Source organism: Coenobita brevimanus, chromosome 90, assembly GCF_032717465.1.
Source record: "Coenobita brevimanus isolate Jiangsu-jjx chromosome 90, ASM3271746v2, whole genome shotgun sequence".
Taxonomy (NCBI): Eukaryota; Metazoa; Arthropoda; class Malacostraca; order Decapoda; family Coenobitidae; genus Coenobita; species Coenobita brevimanus.
Window position 1 is genome coordinate 39,708,876 of NC_137043.1, and position 24,596 is coordinate 39,733,471.

General features: G+C 41.2%; 1 protein-coding gene across 1 annotated transcript; it reads right to left on the bottom strand.

Annotated features, from left to right (window-relative positions):
• Positions 1–1,453: 1,453 nt before the first annotated feature.
• Positions 1,454–16,798, bottom strand: LOC145411565 (gamma-interferon-inducible lysosomal thiol reductase-like). Its single transcript, XM_080281572.1, has 5 exons — positions 16,588–16,798; positions 6,535–6,687; positions 3,561–3,734; positions 2,451–2,597; positions 1,454–1,726 (listed from the first exon to the last, which is right to left on the bottom strand). The coding sequence occupies exons 1-5, from the start codon at positions 16,786–16,788 to the stop codon at positions 1,640–1,642; spliced, it is 762 nt and encodes a 253-aa protein (XP_080137698.1). The 5' UTR covers positions 16,789–16,798; the 3' UTR covers positions 1,454–1,639.
• Between the last annotated feature and the right edge of the window lie 7,798 nt (positions 16,799–24,596).

Genomic DNA, 24,596 nt, shown 5'->3' on the forward strand with positions numbered 1-24,596 from the left:
GTGATTTTATACATCTCAGGAGAGACCTCTCATTCTGAATGGGTTAATGAAGGCTGTATCTAACCCTTCCACTTCACACAGTCTCTCCTAACATTACAAAACAAGGAAAAAAAAAAAATTTGGAAGTACCTATAAAATAAAAAGGTTATTGGACTGACGGGGTTAATTCCTTCAATGAACTGAACAAAACTGTCTATTGGTAGTAGCAACATCATCATCCAGACCTCCTTTCTCACACTAGAGCCGGATGAGGAGTAACATCGTACAGACAGCCCATGGTTGCCCAATCCAATGGGCCACGCTTCCACTCACACATCATTCAAAGCCCTGGAATCCTGGCTCTATCTGATTTGCTGTAGCTTAACACAAACATATCTGATGAAGTAAATTCAAACGCTGTCACGTTAAAAAGGGGTGCCAAACCCCTGACCATGCATTTCTTCTCACAACATTCATCCAGCCAGCTCGATCTCTTGTCAGTGTCCTAGCCTCACCGACTTCCATACCTCTTCCTCACACACTCATCCCCCATATCTCTCCACCTTTCTCCTTGGCCTACCTTGCCTCCTCCCTCCATCAAATTTGCTCAGATACAATACATTTTTCACTACTTAATGCTATCCATTCTCTACACATGACCATACTATCACAGTACACTCTCTTCGATTCTGGTGTCCACAGACTTCCTCACTCCACATCATCCATGCATCACATTATTTTGTATCCTATCCACTCTCTGTACTCCACATACATTCTCAGAAGTCCAATCTCCACTGCTCTCACTCTTGACTTTTCATTTTCATGCCATACCATAGTCTCACATCCATATGTTAAAGTTGGCACTAACACTCCTTCATATAAGCCTCAAGCAGCTGCAACACTCAAGCCTCTGTTTCTTATCAAGGCCTTCATTGCACCAGCTACTTTCCTTCCTTATGTCACTCTACCTTCCACTTCTATTGGTAGCAACAATAAAATAAAATCATCGTACTGAAGAGATGAAACTAATAAGAATATATGAAAACCAGCCAAAAATATTACTCACAAAAAAACTGTAAATAAATACAGTCTGACAAAAATGAGTAAACAGCATGAATGAAGGCAATGGTACTAGGAAAAAAAAAAAAAAAAAAAAAAAAAAAAAAAAAAAAAATCCAATACAGTATACTGTACAGTATACAAAAATACAGTAGTTCCAAAAACTAATATACAAAAAGTGAAGCTAATGTCTGCCACACTAAAAGACCTGGTACTGTTCATTTTGCACCAAGAATACAAAAAGTGACTTGTAATTTTTCCCAAAAAATAAATTCCTGATACTGTATTATTCTTTGACAGCTGAGGTTTTAGCGAGCATGTGGTGTGTTTTGGCTAGTATGGGACAGGTTTTGGCTAGTGATTGGTGCACTCAGGCTAGCACACTGAAGGCTTGGATTAGCACATGATGGTTTGGATGAACACATGGCAGAACTTGGCCAGCATGGAGTAAGTTGGAGGTTTGGGCAACATGGTGGTTTAGGTTAGCAAGAAGTTTATTGCTAACATGTGGCAAGTCGGGGTTTCATGGGGCAACCTGGGCTAACATGAGACAGACTGGGCTAGTATGTGGCAGACTGGGCTTGCACTGGGCAGCTTTGGGCTAGCAGGAGGCAGGTTTTGGACCCTTGTAGCGTCGACATAGCACCTTGTGTAGATCTTGCAGTATTTTTGACTGCCCAGCTTGGCTCTGAAGTTTAAGATAAAGATAAGATGCAATTTGATTATTATCATGCACAATGTTTTAAGTACAATGTTAAAATATGAAAATGAAAATGAAAAGAAAAAAAATAATAATAATAATGACAAAAAAGAACATAAAGGAAAAAAAAATTATACAGTATCACATTTCTATAAGAAAAACCACAAACATCTGATTCATGTGATTTTGAGGATGAATCAGACACTCAAAAAGCACAAAAAAGAAAATTTCCTAATATTACAGACACAAGTTTAATGTAAAGATACAGCATCAATTCTGAAAGAGAAAATTTCAAAGTGGAAGTACACATATTTTAGAAAAATAAGACAATTTAGGCTGGATGAAAGTTGAGTGCTTATCTGTTAACACATACAAATATTTCATGTAACAGCTATTATCACAGTTAGTATGGAAGTGTTAGAAGTATTTTTTTATGAGAACCTGTGTGGAAAAAAGAAAGAAAAAAAAAACAAGCAAGCAGAAAAAGCAACTGACATGGAAAACAGTTCTATTCACACTGCCTGTGATAAGTAATGGGGGGGGGGGAGTGACCCCAGGCTAAAGCTGCCCTTCTGCAGTCAGAATCATCATCTCAGGGAAGAGGGAGGGAACTGAGGCATGTTTGTCTAACTGGTCAATACAGCCTCCTGATTATATTAGTATCACTGCAAGAAGGCATCCCTCTCCAGCACAAATACAAAAGGTCACTCACGCCATCAATGGTGACAGTGGGTATGAATGAGACAGGAGGGTTGAGGGCATCCGTCATATCCCCCATGTGTTTCATTATGCTGGCACCCTTCTCCCCTGTTACGCACACCTCCACTCCAGACCAATCTCCACCAAACTTCTCCACACACTGAAAATTAATGTTGGCATTGTAGCAATGCCTTAATCATCACACACTGAAAATTAATGTTGGCATTGTAGCAATGCCTTAATCATCACACACTGAATATTAATGTCGGCACTGTAGCAACACCTTAATCAGATCAAATCTAATTAAATGACACCATGCTTCCCCTTATGAAACCTCTACACAGTGCATACCTATGGTAAACCTGATGCTTTCTATGGACTGGATGTTAAACTAACTGCCAAAACTAGCTATTAACTTCCAAAAAGTTGCTGGAAGCTATTGGGGAAACAAGTCATCTGAGACGTGTAACAGAACTTGTAACAACATGAGAATCTCAGCTTGATGTTTGTCTCTACAAGTATTACTTATAACTGAGTTTCCTATTTAAGAAGGCTGAGTGTGTGGCTGTATTCCTCTTACTCTACTTAAGAGGGCTGACTGTGTGGCTATATTCCTTTTACTCTAACCTGGCTCAGACTTTGTCTTTTTGTAGCTTATTTTTTGTAGCTCAACAGCAGAAAAAGACAATACTATGGTTCTACTTCCTTCCCACAGCACTTCTTCCTGACTAGCTCTAAGATCTCATGCCATTCTCTTGTTACAACTCAGCATCAAAGAAAGAGAGATAGCAATTTTGGTCCAAGTTAGAGTAAAAGACTTTTAGTTATCGTCTGTAGCCAAACTTCACTCCCAGGGTCAATGGTAGCTACCCACAGTATGCTCTGAATAAATATCCACCAACTTGTTTTTGCTTATGCACAAACTCCTACATATTTATTCAACCATTCAGTCATCACACCCATCCAATACACACTCCACATGAAGAAAATTATGAGACTCACAAGATAAGGCCTATACACCCTATGACTTACCCACATCTAGCTGAGCCAGGAGCAACAACAACAATAACAACAACCCTATCTCTTTCTCTCTCTGTTTTATCCTCCCTCACTCCTTTCGTACCCTCTGTCCAACTTTCATGGGACTCTCATTCTTCTCGATCATACAGGACACGGTGGAAAGTTGTGTTGCCTCGTCCTTGATGATATTTGTAACACAGGCGTGCACCATGTTGGCTCGGCACTCCACAGGCCCATGCTGGCACTTGAAGGTGTACTGGCCGTCTTTCTCATGGGTCTGTTGGCAAAATGAGAATTAGTGTGTTGCTGAAAATGGCCAATAAAACATGTAGTTCCTGTCTTTATCATGGGTCTGTTGGCATCAGGAGTACTGCTGTGTGGCTTATTGATTAGAAAACCCCAGCTGGAGCTGGGATTTAATGTAGAGTACCAGTTCTTATTGTGGGTCTGTTAGCATAAGGAGAATTAATTAGAAAGCTCCAAGTCAGGGTTAGTACTTCAAACACTGAGTGCCAGTCCTTAGTGAGGATCTGCTGGTATAAAGAAAATTAGTGTGCTTAGTGGTCAGAAAGCATAATGCCTGTCCTTAGTGAGGGTCTGCTGGTATATGGAAAATTAGTGTACTCAGTGGTCAGAAAGCATAGTGCCTGTCCTTAGTGAGGGTCTGCTGGTATATGGAAAATTAGTGTGCTTAGTGGTCAGAAAGCATAGTGCCTGTCCTTAGTGAGGGCCTGCTGGTATATGGAAAATTAGTGTGCTTAGTGGTTAAAAAGCATAGTGCCAGTCTTTCTTATGGTTCTGATGGCAGGAGGAGAATCACTGCGATACTCTTTCACTTTGACTCCTGAATCCAGTGATACCAAGAAGCAGAATCTGAAAGGTATGTCAGCACATGTGTTCAGATCTAAAACATTTGTTTCTGGAAGCTGATTTTACTATGCTAAAGAGAACCCCCCCCCCCTCATAGTAATCGGGTTACACAGCATATTGCCAACATGCATCCTGGACTTTGAGGGATGATTGTGTACGTTATAACAGGGCAAAATTTCCCAGGTGATTTTATTAAGCTGAGGGCCTTCTGTGATGTGAAGTACTGTATTCTACAACATACTATAATACCAACATACATCATAAAATTTATGGGATGAACATAATTTGAACCCTCCCTTACAAATAAATCTTATTTTTCATTCACATTACTATGGTAAGCAAAGCCCCCCCTCATAGTAAAAAGATTATGTAGCATATCATCAACAGGCATCTCAGCACCTCTTTATTTATTTTGTACGCTATACCTTACATTTCTCCAATACTGCATGCATGTTATTTATGTCTTTCAATATAAATGTACATTGCATAAATAGTCATACTATACCTTACTATTCTACTGCATGTTATTTATGTCTTCATTATTCCAGAATTTGTAAATGGCATTAAAAAAAAAAAAAAAACATTAATCAGCCATATGCAAAAAATAAGCAGGTAAGGAAGAGGTGCTTGGGAGCTTCCTTAATTGAGGTTGTAGCTGTAACCTCAGGCTCATTTAGAATGTGAACCCAGTGGATTGCCTGCTTAAGTTGTCCTTCTCCTGCAGTTGACCATCTTCCTTTTGGGGGATAGGGACAGCATTGAGAGATACATGTATAACCATGCAGTGGAGCTGCATGGTTACATCAGTGCCACCACATGATGGCATTCTTATCATATTTCCTTAACCAATGAGAATATGGGTTTTAGAAGCTCAGGTATGAATGTGTGTGTGTATGATCAGGCAGAATTCCACAAGTGTGTTCATGCAATACATCACAGCAGTTGCAGGTGTGCTAGGCCATCATTATGCCAGGTGTTTGCCAAATGGGTATATGAATATTAATGCCATATAGCGGCACAGTGGTACAGTGCCACGTCAGCAAGGGCAACAGGAGAGGAGAGAACAGGGGATGATGGGGTGGGGAAGAAATGAGTGGGGAAGAAAGGAAGAAGAGGCAAAGAGAGAACAGGAAAGAAATGGGGAGGAAGATGTACTGTACAGGATGATGATGATGGTGATGATATTAAATTATGATGATGACAATGACAACCATGATAATGATGATGATAAATTATGATGATGACAATGACAATGATGATGAAAGATACAAGTTAACTTACGATGCCTGGAATACCAATGAACTGAAAAAACACATACATGAATAGAAATAAATGACCTTCAAACACTCTGATCTACTTTCCAACATCTCTTTCTTACTGAAGTCTTATAACCTAGTACTGAAAGAAAAATATATTGTTCTCTTCTCATCTAAACTTCTTATTCTCTTTCCATCCCACTTCCTTTCTCCCTCACTCACTACTTCCCCATTCTCTTCCCCCATCTACCACTTCTTTCTTTACCTCTCGAACTACATACAATATTCCATTCCAGTTAATGCCACATGATTTTATTTAGGTGTGAGTCATGGGGCTTACGTGTACATACTGTACAGATTCCATTACCCTCTCATGATTTACACAACTCTAGTATTCTCTTCCATATACCGCCAGACAATTTCACTCAGCTAAGAGTGAGTATTGGAACCCGAGTGTTAATGCTATCTGAATAGAACTGGGAGATTTGATTCCCTGACTGGCTGAGAAGACACAGTTACAACTATGAACGGGGATGGAAGAATGTCCAGAAGCAGACCAAGGAAGATGTGGGATGAAGCCATTGTGGGGATGCAGGGTTGAGGACTGAAAATGGAAATGGCTCAAGATTGCAAAACATGGAGAGATGCCAGCAAGTGAAAACACTTATACATACTGTACTCATTTACTCTTACTTGTCCAAGTGTTGCAATCTCTCCTCAATGCAGAGTTGTAACAAGAGACAAATATTAAAATATGATGCTAGCTGAAGAACTGCTTTGGAAAGGATGCAGAGCCATTGCACTGTCTTACTGTGCCAATGAGCTACATCAAATAAGCTACAAAAGGAAAAAAATCTCCACCAGATCAGAAAGCTAATGTATAGCATGTGCAATGGTTTCCAAACATGAACATAACAAAACTGTAAAACTAAAAAGGGCCAACACACTGACCGATGCCTTCCCATAGGGCACGAGGGATACTTTCATGATGTCCTTAAGCTTGTTGTATGTGGGCAGGAGCTGCCTGACCACGAAGTACCGACTGTCTGGACACAATGCCTCATAGTACACCTCGACACGTAGTGGCGGGAATGCAGGAACTTCCTATTAAAAAAAAAAAAAAAGTTAGTGGTATGTTTTTCTTGATTTTTATTTATCACTATGTGAAGAGACAGACAGACAAATGAGGAAGTGGTGGGACACAATGAGGTTGATATGGCTGTGCAAGGAAGCATTAGAAACACTGTACTTTGAGACAGTTTGGCCATATCGGGTAGATGAGAATGAGGCTGACTAGGAGGGTGCATGTGAGTAAGGTGAAAGAGAACAGTGAGAGAGGGAGAACATGGATGAGGTGGAGGGATCAGAATGAGGGCAGTGAGAGCTGGAGGGATGGCAACTTAATGGTGGCTGACAGAGTTAACATGGAGGCAATTTGTTTGTGGTTACAGAGTTAATTAGAGGTTAATTGCTTGTGGCCATCCCCTCCAGGATTAACAAGTCTGACTACAGGTAGACACGTGGATATATTTATCAACACATTAACCCTTGGAACACCTCTCATTGAAGTCTTGTCATTTTCTGATTGTTTTATACAGCTTTAAAATTGTATAATTTATAAAGGCTCCAGCATCCTTGTATACACTGGCTTTGGTTACCTAACGGTGGCTCTCTACATTGCTTGATCTCTGGCAGCCTCCTTTCTGAAACTGGGATGGTTCAATACAGCCTAAAGTAAACCCCTTCAGTACAAGATGGCTTCTCTAAGCTAAATAAAACTGTCTGGTGGTAAGCTTAATGAAAATAAACCTGACAAAGGCATGGTTATACTGAAAGATTTAATGATCCAACACGTGCCAGCTGGGTTAGGTAAGATAACCAGTAAATCATCTGCTCAATTAATGTCATCTTTTGTAAACGGTGAGGGAGGAGGGGTAAAGGGGGAGGGGTAGTGGGAGGAAGGAGGGGTATTGGAGGGGGAGAAGGTAATATGAAGAAGAAGGAAAGGTAATGAGGATGGAGAAGGATAGATAATGAAGAGGGTGGAGGAGGTAATGAGAGAGAGAGAGAGAGAGAGAGAGAGAGATCCGGATTGACGTTGTTAGATATGGGAGGAAGCTACGGCGATAAATGAGAGAGCGAGAGGGAGAGGACGCGTTACAGTATTGGTGTGGATGTCCAAGAAAGCGCCTTGTGGCCATGTTAAGAGACTGGGGACTGAGACTGACTACGGTGGATTATGCGAAAAGCCTTTAGATCCTGGTGAAAACGAGGAAGGGGGAAGAGGAAGTGTGATCGAAAGAGTGAGTGGGAGATGAAGAATGGGCAACCTGATGATGGAGGTCAGGGTGACACGCGATTCGTCTGTGGCCACCCCTTCCTGGATTAAAGGGTCTGGATATAACCTACGTGTCAACAAGTGGGTTGGTGGAGGGTTAGTGCCCCTCCCCGTAAAACAGGTAACTCATAGTCAAGTGGCCACCCCTTACAGGATTATGGCGTCTGGCGATAGATAGATATAAAGGGAGACAGACAGAGACACAGATAGATTAGATATACAGACAGATCAAAACAAAACGAAAAGGGCGTCACAGTACGGCCGGGGTTAACTTGGCTTATATAACGTACGATTAATTACCTCGGCGGGCGTCATCTCAGCCTCATTATGCCGCCTGCCACCGTAAGTGTTCATGTCATTAACGAACACCAACGTTAAAACGACGCAAATCAACAAAGTGGTCCACAAGTATTCAAAACGATTAAATAAGCGACTAGTGTTTTCCGCCTCCCGCCATCGATTCCCCCTCGGTATGCCAATGAAGAGATTTAACGCAACTACTTCGTTATTTCCATTATTTTCTTTAACTTTACCCTCAACGGTTCGCTCGAGTAAGTTCTGTGTAGTCGTGGCAGGTGCGTTGGGGTGTGCACACTCATGTCTCTCTCTTCCGCTGCACACATGTACGGTGGACAGATTCGCATACTTTTCCGACATGTTTGCGGTCCCACTTTCAATAAAACTTTCCAAATATTTTCAAAAACCACTCAATGTTTCACAATATTCCCTCCATTTCCCGACACTGACAGTACAATACATAACACAGACCAGTTACAAAAAGATATATACAAATGTAGGTACACAGTACGGCTCTTTTTTCAGGAATGGCATAAATGGGATGCCTGTGGCATCATGACACAGACTGGCATCAATGGTTAGGCACGAGCACAGACACAAACACTGGCGGCTCGGGAAATATACAACATTGAAGATTCCCACCCCGAGTATTCTCCCTCGGTTACCACGTTACCCAGTGACATTGCGTTTCCTATCATTGTAACATTAAAGTAACGGCGCCATTACACGCAAATACCCTATATATCCACTGGTCTTCAATGCACATACGGGAAATATAAGGTAACATAACACTGCTGGAAAACAATAATAGCAGACAAAATATTTCCTTGCCGGCAACCCCACCCTAGCAGCCACCCCAACAGCCACGTGTTATACAAATGCCAAGTCTGATAAACCCACGCATTTATTCCACAAAATCCACTCCTCTCTCCACCACCTAGCCTCTCACACAACCAAAATGGAAGTAAAACAAGTCGAAAAATCCCCCTTGGGCGTTATCAAGCGAGGAATGGGAGTGTAAAACAAGTGAAGGATGAAAAGCGTGGTAAAGGGGAGAAGGCGGGAAGGTAGTTCATCCACGTAGCGGTTCCTCCCAGGGCATGGAGAGGTCAACAGCCCCACAGGAAATAAAAGACAACAAAAATGACAAAAACAGGACAAACATAAAAGCACTCACTAGCAATAACAACAAAATTCACAAATGCAGCCAACAGTGTATGATTTAATAGTGAAGACACGAAGTCAGGCATAATAAAATGTCTTACCCTCACGGAAATATACAAATACACCCTCAACTTATATAAAAAAAAAAAAAAAAAATCACGGGGAGAGAGAGAGAGAGAGAGAGAGAGAGAGAGAGAGAGAGAGAGACTACCCTCCTTCAAGAAATAAACAAAGATAAATACAATGATAAATGACTAGAGGGAAGACGATATGCATAACTTGAAAAAAATGCCATAAATACTCACACACACGCAGGGGCAACATACTTAAACTCACGAACTCCACATAATCACTGCTTCTCAATGACCGAAATAAAATATAAACATCCTCGGACATGGAAAAAAAAAAAAAAAAAAAAAAAAGCACGAGCCGAATACATATCCTGTCACACCACTAACTTAAAAAAGATGTTGAAACGCAGGTGAGTCGCTGAGCAATTAACGTGTCGAGTAGAGCAGGTGCCATGAATAAATTAAAGCTAAGCGAGGTTAAGAAACTAGCCTTCTCATGGTCGGGGCAACTTTCGTATTATATTGGTATTCTACTGCAATTAAAGTCGGACAATTTTATTCAGCGTCATGGGAGCCAGTTTTAACCTCTTCACTATGATCCGTATTTTTGTTATTCTTTTGTCGTCATTTATTCAGCTCTAGAGACTGAGGACAGGAGGGGTTAGATGCAGCCTTCAGCAATCCCTTCAACACGGCTTCAGCCTGCAATCTACCAAGGTCACAGTACCATGAGGAGTTCTTTCAATAGCCGAATAAAATCGTTCGGTAAGCATGAACAAAAACTATGGCACAGGAGTTAAAACAAACTAATGGGTGGTAAGCCAGAGATTTCAATTACTTCACTTGCAGAGCAGTGAGGTGAAGGGGTGAGTGAGGTGAAGGGGCAGCGTGATGTGATGGGGTGAGTGAGGTGAAGGGGCAGCGTGATGTGAGGGGGCTAAGAGTGTGGTGAAGGGACTCAGTGTGTAGTGAAGGGGCTGAGTATGTGGTGAAGGGGCTGAGTGTGTGGTGAACGGGCTGAGTGTGTGGTGAAGGGGCTGAGTATGCGGTGAAGGGGCTGAGTGTGTGGTGAAGGGGCTGAGAGTGTGGTGAAGCGGCTGAGAGTGTGGTGAAGCGGCTGAGTGTGTGGTGAAGAGGCGAGTATGGCCAAATCTAACCCCTTTAGTTCGAAAATTCTGTACAGAACTCTCTGGAGACAGCAACACTAAAATAATAAAATGAAGAACACGTCACTGGGCAGAAGTCAAGAACCAGCATAGAGGAGTGGCGCAGTCTGGGAGTAACGGTACGGTGGGGTAGGGAAGGGGGAATGTGGGTCAGACGCCGTTTTCATGACAGAAGCATTAACTGTTGTAAGGGAACTGATAATACTTACTTTAGGTACGACCACTACTACTACTACTACTATTACTACTTCTACTACGAAAATAACGATTTACAGTAACTTTATATCAGTGGCTCGACGCCGCATCCAGTGAGGAGTGGTATTCTACCCCTATTCAGTAACGACCTTTTAACGCTGAGTTCCTATGTTTTGATACTGTAGAGAAAATATTGAAATTCCAACACAAGGGCAATGACGAAGGAGGGGGGGGGGAGAAGAGAGTTGGGGAGGGAGAAAGGAGGAAGAGAGAATGGGAATAAGGTGAGGGAGAGAGACAGGGAGACAATAGGGAAGGGGAGAGGGATAGAGGAAGAGTGGGAAGAAGGAAAGAGAATGGAGAGATAAAGGGAGAGGAGGGGGGGGGGAGTAGTTGTGGGAGAAGGGGAAGAACTATGTGAGGAAGGGTGTGGTGAAGGTCAGGGGTAGGGGAGGGAGGAGAGAGAATAAGGGAGGAGGGAGGGAGGGAGATAAAGGAGAAAGGGAGGGGAGGGGAAAGAAACAGGGAAGATAAGGAGGGAGGGGTAGGCAGGGCAGGGGTGAGGGGGGGAGGAGTGAGAATGAGAGAGAGAAGGAAGTAAGGAGACAAAAGGGAAGGCAGGGCAGGGGTAGGGGAGGGAGGAGAATAAGGGAGAGAAAGGGGAGTGGTGGTGAGGGGGAGGGAAGGAAAAGGGGAGGGAGGAGAGAAAATGAGGGAAGGGAGGGAGGAGAAAAGAGAATGAAATGGAAAGGGGGTGTGGTGACTGTCAGGTTGGAGAGGGGGGTTGAGGTGTCAGGGGAAGGGAAGGAAAGGGGGGGGGGAGAGAAAGCAGTGGGGAGGGGGTGTGGTGAAGGTCAGGGCAGAGGAAGGAGAAAGAATGAGGCAGGAAGAGAAGGGAGGGGAGGAGTGGGGGGAGAGGGAAGAGGAGGAGAAGGGGAGGGGGAGAGGGAGAAGTGAAGGTCAGGGGTATGGGAAGGAGGGAAGGGAGAGAGACAAGTTGGGAGGGGGGAGGGAAAACGAAGGAGAAAAGGGGAGAGAGAAAGGGGAGGGGATATGGTGCTGCGAGGGTCAAGGGGTAGGAATGGAAAGGTAATGTGAGACAGGAGGGGAAGAGAGGAAATGAAATTCAAGGTTGGAGATAGGTGGGGAAGGCGATGGGCGAGTCAGGGAATGAAGGGAAGAGAAAAATGAAGGGAAGGGTGAGTCACAGGGAGAGCGGCAGGAAAAGGAAGTGTGTTGGGGCAAGGAAGGAGAGGAGGTGCGACACGGCAGGGGAAGGGAAACAGAAGGAAGGGAAGGGGTGAGTCAGGGAACGGGAAGGAAAGGAGGGGGGAGGTGGATCAGAGGTAAGGTAAAGGGAAGTATGGGAAGGGAAAGAGAGGAGAGAGGGTAAGTCAGGGGAAGGGGAAGAGAAAGAAAGGCGAGGGGTGAGCCAAGGGTATGAGGAAGGAAGGGAGGGGAGGGACGTATCCAGTATTTGGTAAAAACAGTGAGGGGTGTTTTTACATCCAGTGATGAAAATGACTGTTGTAGTTGTTGCTGCTGTGGCCCCAGGTTTGTGAAACATTAACCACATAGAATGCAGGCTTAAAGTTGCCCTTCTGCAGTCAGGGATATGGAGGGAGTTGAGATACCCTTGTATAACTGGGCAGCACACACAATCCCTGGTGCAGGAGAGGGATGCATTCATGTGATGGCACTGATATAACCAAGCCCCATTATACAAACATCATTCAACTCCCACCCTATTCCCCCAAAAGACAATGGAGGACTGCAGGAGATGGGCAGCTTCAGTCTGCAAATCACCATATTCACATTCCAGTGAGCCTGGGGTCATAACAACAATACCCAATCCTTGCGTTCAATCACAGTGACTGAAACACACACACACACACAAAAGACTATACACTGTGTGAAACAACTTTATGTGACAAATGCTTCTTGTCCATAACTGAAGGGTAATGCATTTCTGACTTCAAAACAACTTTAACCTCTTCCCTGTGATAATGCATACAACAACAACAACAACTCCACTTTCTCCTTTTTTACCAGACATGTCCATTTCTTGTCAACCAATCCATTTCAACACCAAAACTCTTGCCATATTTTTCCACATCATTCTACACTGTCACGTGACCTCCAGAAAAACACCACTCAGGAATTTATAAACAAGAGTGAGTGAGGTGGACTGGTTCATACACAACTCTACTACCTTACTGTTAATTCCGCAGAGTAAGCTATACCTAAATGCTACACATGAATAACGTGTGAGATACCAAACAGATGAAGTCATGGTTAGTTTTTACACTGTACTGGTACCTCTCTCAATCAGACTACCATTTTTGCAAGACTTTAACCAGTCCACACCAATGATGCATTTACATTCCAATATTGCAACCATCACATAATTATAATTCAGTAGTGGAAAGACTTTTCAAACTAGAGGAGTTACATATAACCTCCATCAATCCCTTCATTACTAGAAATCTGTTACAAGTTGAATAAAATCATCTGGTGATAGCAAGAATAACCTAATAATAATTATAATAATAACAACAACAATAATAATAATAATGTCACTGAAGTGATCAACAGTAGACTGTGTCTTTATCCATGGTTCCAGTGACTAATGCACAGCGGTACCAAGCTTATCACAACTCTTCAAACTCTCTCACACCACCCAAAGTCAACCACTCTTTCTGTCTCCTACTCACCCTCTATTTCTATCCATCTGTATATCTGTGTACTGCTACACAAACACACACACACACAACTCGACTCCTCACCACTCCTCCTGAGACGCTTCCTCACTGCTTCCATGTAACTCTCTCATTTATCTATATATCTACAGTACCAGTATTTATTTATTGTCATGCATTAAATCCCAGACTTCATCCTCTTCTCACCGCTGCTCACCCATCATCCAAGCCAGCCCCTTTCACTGTTTCCATGTCACCTTGTTTGTTTCTCTCCATCAATCCCTCACCAAGCATCCAATTACAGACTTCACACATGGTGGCCACAACAAAAACACTACCATGAGTTACCCACTAATGAAGTCTGGTTATCTTGCACCTTTTCCTCTGCGAAGCACTTTCCACACTATACAAAACTTTGGGTGGTATTCATGTGTGGTGGTTGATGGTGGCAACCATCATCAACTCACTGGATGTAGTGTTGCCTACTTCTCCCTTCACTTTTATCATTCTTTTACTGTGTCTGCCCTCTTCCTATTTCTCCCATCTTTCCTGTCACTTTATTACTCTTCCTTCCTTCTTAGGTGGCTTTACATTGAGTTACATGCCAAATGGTTTCCTGTAAGCCAGGAAACCATTTACAACGCTGGGTGGTAACCATATAACCAACCATACGTGTTCCATATGTGTCAGCAACTGGGTTGGCAAAGGGTTAGTGCCCCTCCCCATAAAACAATAAACTCAAAACAGCCACCCCTTACAGGATTATGGCATCTGGCTATAGATGGATAGTATCTGTGTGTGGTTAGGGAAGCCTACTAACACCTTTTCCTTACCAGTTTATTTCTGATTCTGCTCCAATATTGTATTCTTGTGTGTTATTCATGCAATCTATGGCTATAGGCTATTAAAAGTCCATAAGAAGTAAAAATGGAAGATACTGATAGATAATCTGGAAAATAAATACAGTAATTAAGAAAGAGGTGATAGGGAGCCTCCTCATCCAATAAGAATACAGGCCTACAGCTTGTAATCTGTTTATATTATGTTCATATTGATAAAGTTTGCATAAATTCCATTGATGACAATATTAAAGTGCATTATAAAGAAATAAAAATCCAAATACCAGACCTATTATATCTAATAAACCCAAATGAAAGAGGAAACACTCAAATGAACCTAAATAAATATCCAAATGAACATGTAAATACTGTGCACACAAATGAATCTAAAAACACACAAATGAACCTAAATAAATGCAAAGTAAGCCAAATGAAGGATAAAACACCATATGAACCTAAATCAGTACTAAAATGAAACTAAATGAAGGAGAACCCAAATACAGCTACCAAAAGATATATATACCCCAATAACCTCACTTCAGAAGAAAATTCAAACATAAAAAAATAGAAAAGGAACGAAAAAATAGAACTGACCGTAAATACATTACAGAATCAACTCAAATAAAGGAAAAAACAAAAAGAACCAAATCAATATGAAACTGAACCCACATGAAGGAGAAAACACAGTACTCAAGTGATGGCAACTAAATGGACTGAAATGAAGGAGAAAACACCAATATGAACCTAAATTTATACCTAAAAGAGATACTGTAGTCTGCCCACGCAGCGAGGATGGAGAATCAGATACAGTACTTACAAAATTATCATGAGTCTAGTGGAGGGAGGGAAAGCATAATGAAGGGAACGTAAGACAATGGGAGGCAGCCTGACTGAAGAGGAAAGGGTAACATGAAGATTATCTTTTGTCTCTATCCCTTGTGGAATTAAGGTGTATGCCTGTAGATTGATTTTTTTTTTTTTTTTATAAGTATACTCAGTTCAGTCATGGTACCCGGTCCAGTGTCAATATGAATTCATGCAGTGCATACTGATTAGAGTTATGTCTTTAAATGTACTATGATAATCAGTCATAAAAAAATAATTGTCAAAATATATGAGGAAGAATATACAGTAATATCACACCACACCAAGCTAGGTACTGGTATTTATGTCCATTTGGGTATTTCCTATTTATTTGGAGGTCATTTTGGTATTTAAGTCAGTGCATAAGGGGTTTTCTTCTTCAAATGGGTATTTATTTAGATCTGCCTGTGATATTTCTCCTTTAACTGGGCCAATTTTTTCCCCCCTGACTTTTGGGAACTTCTCTGAGTTTGAGTTTTTCTCATCATGTGGGTTCATCTTAGTAATTTGTAGTGAAACTTTTCTATATACTGGCCATATATATAACAGTGTACATGCAAGACACACACCAGTTGATATCAGTATTTTTGTAGTTGCAGTCAGGCCCCTTGGGTAACTAGTTCTGAGTAGATTGGTTAGGCCAGGTCTGCTCGGCTAGTCAGGCTAGATTAAGTTAGTTACAAAAAGCCATTACAGTAACTTTGTCTTAAAAAAAAGCCAGCTGATATGATATTTTTTTTGTAATACTGTCTGTCTTGTTTTAACTTACCGTATTTTTACCTACTTTGACAACCAATTCCCTGGGGGTATTCTTCTTATCTTATCCGTGGCATTGTTTGGTCCTAACCATGGTATCACTAAAGGCTAAGGCCTGTTAACATGAATCATATGAAAAAATATATATATAAATATATTGCCCAAATATAACCTACAGTAGTAGTGGAACATTTTAGTATGTTGGCCATTCATAACATTTTTCAAGACCCATACTACGCCACATCCTGCCACTCACCATTGTTTTAATGCGTGACCACTGGAGCCTGGAGCACCGACTTGTCACTGACCTTTTCAACAGCACAGGACAGCAATTTACAACGCTAAATTTGACAAAAAAACAGACCCTTATAGCTTCCTTCTCACCAGCTGATCTTGGTGTGTGACTGCTGGGGTCGTGAGCACAGCCAAATCATGGGCTTTTTCAGTGTTAGCATTCAGTACACCATAGACATGGCATATACCATGCATATCTTCCCTCACCAGCTCGTCCTGTGACCACTGGGGCCTGGAACACAACCTTGTCACGGACCTTATCAATACGTTAGCTATTGAAAAATGTAAACTTATCATACCAAATTATATCTTCCCACTCACCAATTCGTCCTGATGTGTGACCGCCGGGGCCTGAAGCACAGCCTTATCGTCTTCACAGCAATCCTTATCCTGAATCCTGGCGGACTCCTTAACCTTGAAATCCTCGACGCCAGGCAGAGCGGTGTAGTCCCATACCTTCCATGCCAGCACTACTATCAGCACTATGATAGTTATGCGTATTACTATCCTGCCTCCCCCCATTGGTGCCGTCTAGAGGATGTAGTGGTGAGGGTGGTGGCGGGAGGATGAGTGATTAGAGAGGCATCGTCAGCGGCTCCACTGCCTCCCAGCTGTCAAGACGTCAACAATCTCACGCATTCGAGATGCATTTAATTATTATCTTCCTTGTCATATAAATACACTGATATAATTTTTGCATGATTACAGGCACTATTATTTACCTAAAGAACACAATAAAATTCTTCAAAAACTACAACAGATGTTTCGTTTAGGTACAAAATGCGTTATTTTGGTGCTCCACAAATCAACTGAGCAATCTAATGCAATTGCCCAACATATTAAAGAATGATACTCTAGTCATAGCCCATCCACTCTAACTTGGCCAAAATTTGTCCTTTTACTGCCAATTTAGACTAGCCCCACAACTCTCCGTTACAGCTCAGCACTCAAAGTGACGGATGTTTTACGCTAGTTAAAATGGAAAGAATACCAACCCTGAATAAAGGCACAGTAGGCTTTGTTCTTTCCGTGTTGGTTCTTAAGGATAAGACTGAGCCAGGGTACTGCCATGGTCTGGGGGTTGCAATAATAGCCTATTTTCTCCGTACACAAATTCACCATCTTTTTCCCTACAGATTCCACTTTCATTTGTCTTCTTTTACTCATCTTGCAACCTCCTTTAGCTCCACATAGCTCTTCATTTTATCACCTACGTAAGTAAGATAAGGCAGTAGAAACCAGGATGAGATGCAGTAGTACACACAGAAGGGAAAGATTGGAGAGGTATGGAAAACACTAACGACGGATGGAGGGAAAGCAGAGAGTGATGCTGCAGCGATGGGATGGCTGAGGAGGAAGCAGGGATGATTGGAGGGAGGGAGGGAGAGTGGAGGGGGAAGCAGTACATACAGAAGGGAGGGAGGAGAAAGCAGTACAGACAGAAGGGAGGGAGGAGAAAGCAGTACAGACAGAAGGGAGGGAGGAGAAAGCAGTAAAGAAAGGAGGGAGGGAGAAGGAAAGTGGGAGAAGTAGTAAAAGTAGGAGGGGTGGAGGAGGGGAGAGGGAAGTAGCAGAGCATGGAGGGATGGAGAAGAGAGGAGAGGAGGGGGATGCAGCAAAGATAGGAAGGAGGGGCAGGGGGAAGGAGAGGGAAGCAGCAAAGAATGGAGTGGGGAAGGAGGGAGGAAGCAGTGCAATATGAGAGAGGATGGATGATGGGTGAAGGGAAAAGCTGTGAAGATAAGAGGGAGGTAGAAGAGAGGAGAGGAAGGGGAAGACACAATGACAGGAAGGAGGGAGAAGGGAGGAAGGGAAGCAGTACTGAAAATGGGGAGGGTGATAGTAAGGAGAGAGGGAAAGGAGAAACAACTGACATACGAAAGAAGGGCATGAAAGAATGAGAGTGGAGGGAGAACAAACAATATAGATAGAACTGAGGAATCCATCCAAATGGAATGCCTGAACCCACCTGATCACTACTCATGGATAGTGGTATTATGATCTTTGATTCTTTGATGCGCAGAGCGACAACTATCCAACTTGGTCCGTACGATACATGACAGAGGGGATACGGTGACTGATTCATGGCCACATCTGTCTGGGTGTGGTGGGTTTGAGATGATACATGTTCTTACACTGCTGATGCGGCCAGGAAGTTACATAGCCAGCTCCAGTCATGGCAGTGAGGACAATAAGAGTCAAAAGTTTGGGTTCTGTAATTACTTAACCATTATCATGGCCATGACCCTTCCTCTGTCTAAAGATAATATACGGTAAGGCAAACTCCAGGAATAAAGGAAACATAACATACAAAAATGGAAGAAATATCAACAGCATGACCAATGAAATGAGCCAAAATAATTTACTTATCATTCAAGCCTGGGGAATTACACCTAAATACAGTAAAGTATTGAACAAGTCACTGCACTCTATTGAAAGGGTACGGCTCTTCTCTCTCTTACCACTTCACATGTGAAAAATCTCTGTGTGCTCACCTGGAATGCTGCTCCACTTGCAGAGTAACATATTCATTTCACAGCACTCTCCGACATTATCAAACCTTTGGTAAACTGCTGCACAGGATAAATGCTCAAGTAGAACCTTGTTCACTGTTTTGTGCTTGTTCAACACAGTGTGCATACCTCTATCTCAATCTGTAAATAATAACAGCAGCAAGGACAGCCATTATTAGATGTCCAAGGTAGATGCAAGCATGCATGATGGACTCTTTATAAATGAAATGAAATTAATAATTACAAGATTTCCATCATAAAGACCCCAAACAATACCGTATCATATAAAGAAGAATCTAGAGCAAGTAGAAAATTTTATTGTCAAATAGACTGAAAAGTGACTGATACAATACAGCACAATAGCTACTACATAAATAAAACTGTATGAATTTTACAATACTCCCTGCTTAGTTACAGAACCTTAGTTATCCAACAAAGACAAAACAGATATCAATGCCAGCACACAGACAGCTCAGAATTACATGAGGCCAAGTATGCAAGATTAAAACACAACATTAGTATTTCACCTGGTATCATGCACTTCACAGAGAAGTAAGAAAAGATGGAAGAGACAAACTAAAAAGACACTGCCAGTTAATTATCAGCACAATATACATCTACACCATCATTATTATCATCATTATCACCCAAGTTCTATTTCTCATTAACCCTCTCAAGCTCCTATGACTCACCCTCAGATGAATGAACCTCTCTCTCTTATCTAGAACTGAGTACTAAAGTTGTCCCCTCCATGAAAAAGTTAGTAGCACCAGTAGTAACAATCTACAGATCCCATGACTTACTCTCAGTGGACTAAATTCATCTGATGGTACATGAAATAGAATATAGTACTTATGTTGTCCAGACCATACAAAGGTACCAGTATTAATACCCTTAATATTTACTCTCAGATCAATTAAATCATCTGACAGTAGCTGGAACAGCATACCAGAAATATCCTGGCCATGAGTAAGGAAGATTTAATGGAAGTAAAAAACATATGTAATGGAAAAGTATCACAGACTGCCCACTAAAATGTGCCATTCATCCAATCACTCATCACTCTAACTTTCACACTTCCCAGTCGTAGAATATCTTCCATGAAATACTCAACTGTTTCATGTTTCAATATTCAAGCCATTTCCACTAACCTATCAGTACTGTCAGATTTGGTATGGAGGCATTTTATTACTGTTGTTGTTGCAAATAAACTGAGGGGAAATCAAACCCTACCCCAAGCCATGACATTACCACTCAACCAAGATAAGTACTCCAATTACCTATGCAGTTACATGGGCACTTTTGTTTACATCACTACACATTTGTTCCTCATGACCAAACCACTGCAGTGTAGAATATCTTCTACACCAGATGAAATACTTTAACTTACCTATTTACCACTGCTAACAAGAGAAATGTGTAACACTGAATAAAACTGACTAGATATGGTTCTGTCCTGGCCATCCTCTGTTGGGGGGGAGGGTCCAAAGAGGGGCAGGCTACCAGAGGATGATGACACTGATAGATATATAATTATGAACTCCAAAAAAAATTATATATACTGTATTCTCAAACCACTACAATTAAAAGGTTGCCTCTAGTCAAGAAAAGTGCTTTATTCCTCTCTACCCGTATTAACTGACTATGTTAACCCCTTCCATCCAAAGCTTTATTTCAATTTTACTCTTGTTTTCAGAAGATTATTTTATTCAGCTTGGGAGAGATTCATTTTTTGGACATGGTGAGAGTTGACAAGCAGTATTCATTAACCTATGCAATAAGAAAGGCCTTTCCTAAGCTTTAAATATATACAGTATATATATATATACAGTATACTGTATTATAACCTCAATATACCGTATAAACTTTGTTAATTCTGTGATTATATGTTTCTCATGTATCAGTTACACCTTTCTCACCATTAATACTGCATTTTACATACTTGTAATGCCATTAACATTATAGGAAGATTCTAATAATTAAGAAATCTAATTTCATTCACCATTAAATCACCACAGAGCTATGTAGTATAGTGCTGCTGTTGTTGTGAGTCCTGGCTCCTCTGGGCATGTACCCAGTGGACTACAAGCTGATGCTGCCCTACTCCAGCAATCCATCCTCCTTTGTTTGGCCAATAGGGAAGGGGGTAAGAGATGTCTGTATTACTGGGAAGCAGGGTCACCCAATTACAGTGGAATTTCGAATTTCACCGGACATATGTGCCTAAAAATCACCGCGAAATTCAAATAATCAAAATTTAAACTGAACTTCTTATGGGAAAAATTAGTTTGGGTCCAGGGCCTCCAAACCTATCTATCTACTACTATCTACTGCCAGACGCCTCAATCCCGTTTGGGGTGGCCACAAACAAATCGCCTCCACATCGCCCTGTCCCCTGCCATTTCACTGCCCTGCTCCCAACTCATACCCCCCTCTCTCATAAACCTCTCCACCCCATCCCTCCCACACCCCCTGTAAACTTTATGAACCATACTTGTGGTTATGTAACTGTAGTTCTGCATTGTACTGCCATACTGACAGCAAGTGTATACTTGGTGTATTTCTGCTCTTTCCCGTACTGCCATTTCTCCTTTGGCTGCGTCCATGTTTTGACAAGGAATTATCTGACGTCGAATTGACTTGACGGTGAATTGTCTCGGAACCACATCTTCGTATGTTTCACATATGAATCAATGATTTTGATTTTCATTCTCTTCTTGACACATGTCACATATTAGGTTAGGCTCATACTTTTTCTTATAATTTTCCTTCACTTCCTGCATTTTGGTTCACATCAAAAATATTACCGTTGCTTGTTTTGGTTGATGTCTGGCCCTGAAAGCATCGAAAAACACAATTTTGCATCAAAAAGTGAGGTAGGGGTCCCACTCCAAAACGCATCGAAATTCGAAGTCGAATTGTGAACTGTCGAAATTCAAAATTCCACTGTATGACGGTGCTACTACGTGAAGATGTCCCACTCCAGCACCAATCTGGATGTCAACGTGACTTACAATACCCCACATCCTAACTACAAAAAAAGTATCACAGACTGATTTAACCCAAAGATGAGTATCTTTTATAAGCAGTAATAAAAACCAACACATTTCCACAGCATCGCCAGTACCCAGCCATCACAAGCTTACCAACTCTTTCCTTTTCAGGTGGCTTAACATTGAGTAACAAGCCAAATGGTTTTCTGTAAGCCAGGAAACTGTTTACAATGCTAGGTGGTAACCATTTAACCAACTGATACGTGTTCCCTACGTGACAAGTGGGTTAGTGTAGGGGTATTGCTCCCCCCCCCCCCGTAAAACAACTATCTCAAAGACAAACAGCCACCTCTTAAGCAATTATGGTGTCTGGCAATAGACAGACAGATAAACTGTACAGCAGTATTAGCATGTGTTGAATGCATGGATCTCTCTCTCTCATAAAACCAGCTTTGTACAAGTTATATACAAAACAATGACTATTAAAGTCTGAGCAACAAGAAGAGGTATATACAACCTATGATATCACTGAATGTAGTTGTTATAATACCTTTACTAACTGACTATCTAGCATCTGAGCAATTGCTATTTAATTACACAGCAGCAAATTACTTACCTTAAACAACCTTCCCTGACAACACAAAACTCACAGAAATACATTATTGCCTTATGTAATTATTGTATTTTTCTAAGAGATTTATTTCATTATCATGTTCACCTAAAGAATCTGAGAAGAATTGGCAATATATTGGAATTACTCAAATTAATTTCTTCAACATTAAGTTTATGTAGTTCTAAGTAACTTCCTTTCTATAACCATCTGTTAAAAATTTACTGAAAAATCCGACTTAAGTAATCACACCTCATACAAGGTGACTAAAATGGTCAAGGGCAGGTGAACAGTCCCCTCCTTATACTGATGTGGAAATTTGGTAACTGGATTGGGAAATAGTTCATTTTCTTCCTTTGTGATGGGGGATGGTGAAACACAGAGTTATAAGGGCAAGATGAACTTTGTATCTCTCTCAAGTTCACACAGCCCTTGAAACAGAGTACCTTACGGTACCTGTACTTTTGCTTCATGCTGCAAGTGAGCTATATCTGCGGTCTTTGTAGTTTTTCCATACTTGTGGCTGTTAAGATTGGATCTTAGTTCAAGCTCACATAATATATTGTTTGGATGAACTGCTTACAGTTTGGAAAGGGTCACCTTCACACAGTGACTAACATTCATGAGCACCAGAACTGCATGGCCATACAAATGCCCCTCAGCTCCCTCCCCACCCCACGCAAGGAGGGCATGTCCTATAGGAAATATATAAAACTTTACTATGGGTCTCCCATCTCAAGAGAATCTGATGCACTGTACAGAGCTATGGTCATGAAGAATCCATTACTTTTCTCTCACCTTGCACAGTTCAGCTTCATTTTAATTACTGTTTGGCTTTTGTTCAATGAAATCATTTAATTGGTCAGTATTCTTGTTCAAACTGTAGCACGTAGGTCACTGCAGCTGTTCAGTATAAGATGACTCTGGACATGTACAGTCACTTCCCTACTAACAAACTTAATTGAGACTGAGAATCTGTTTGTAACTCAAATGGTTTTTAAGTTCAATTTGCTAGTATCCAAGACCAAATATGTAAAAATTACTGGTGAACACCATCAACAAAAGGTAAAATGAAGATGCCCATACCAACTGCCTCATGTAACCTAAATCTGATCGGTGGTAACACTTATGCTGAGTTTTAACAGCTTATGAACTCTACACTAGATTACAGTTACGACTCGATTCACGATTGGGTTACGAAAGTAAGAACTAATTGCATTTCAATAAATCTTAACTCGATGTCAATTTAGTCCTCTGAGGTTCCTATGAAGCATTTTCGCGTCATTTCAAATCCTACGTCAGATTCCGATGACACATTTATGCGTCATTTTAAGATATTTTTAAAAAATATTCACCATAAATTGAGTTTACGCATCATAACAAAGAGACTTGAGTGTGACATCACGGAATGCGTGGTGGGTACTACACAGCTGATCTTGACAAATATTTTTCTACAGCAAGGTATAAAAGTTTTGGTTTTTGCCTGACTTCAACTCGTCATTTTGATAATTTTTTTTTGCTTTCCTAACTGATGGAGCCAGGATTCTGTGGGCTTGAATGATAAGTAAATGGAAGTGTGGCCCATTGAATTGGGGAAACTTAGGCTGTCTGGACAATGCTACTCCTCACCCTGCCCTAGGGTGGGAAAGGAGGTCTGGATGAAGATGATGATGATGTTTTCCTTTTTGGAACATAATACGATATAGTACAACTATTCAGCTTTAAAATGACACCAAAATCAACGTTCTATTGTGAAAACTATATTTACACAGGCCGATCAAAGAAAAAGATCACAATGCGAATATGTGGCCGAGAATCATAGAAAGATTGTGCTTCTTTTTCCTTTCGCTTTACCGTGCAGTAAAATGCAGAAATGAAAATGATTTATACACCTTTATTAGCTTTTTTTTTTTTTTTTTTTTTATTTTTTTTTTTTTTTACAGCAAGGTATTAAATTTTTGGTTTTTGCCTGACTTCAACTCGTCATTTTGACTTTTTTATTTTCTTTGTTTTCCATTTTGAACATACTACAATATAATACAACTATTCAGCTTTAAAATGACACCCAAACCAACATTCTATCATAAAAAGTGTATTTACACAAAGCGATCAAAGAAAAATATTGCAGCGCAAAGATCTGGGCCAGCACAAGAGCAGCCGACTCAAGCACAGACATAATCTGCCCGGCCCAGAAACCTGACAGGGTTAACGTGG

Excerpts from the sequence above, each read along its gene's own strand:
- LOC145411565 (XM_080281572.1), bottom strand. The coding sequence starts at position 16,788 with ATGGGGGGAGGCAGGATAGTAATACGCATAACTATCATAGTGCTGATA. Across the intron at positions 2,598-3,560 it reads CCATGAAAGTTGGACAGAGG|TGTGTGGAGAAGTTTGGTGG; the intron begins GTACGAAAGGAG and ends ATTAATTTTCAG. Across the intron at positions 1,727-2,450 it reads CCACTGTCACCATTGATGGC|AGCCAAGCTGGGCAGTCAAA; the intron begins GTGAGTGACCTT and ends CTTAAACTTCAG.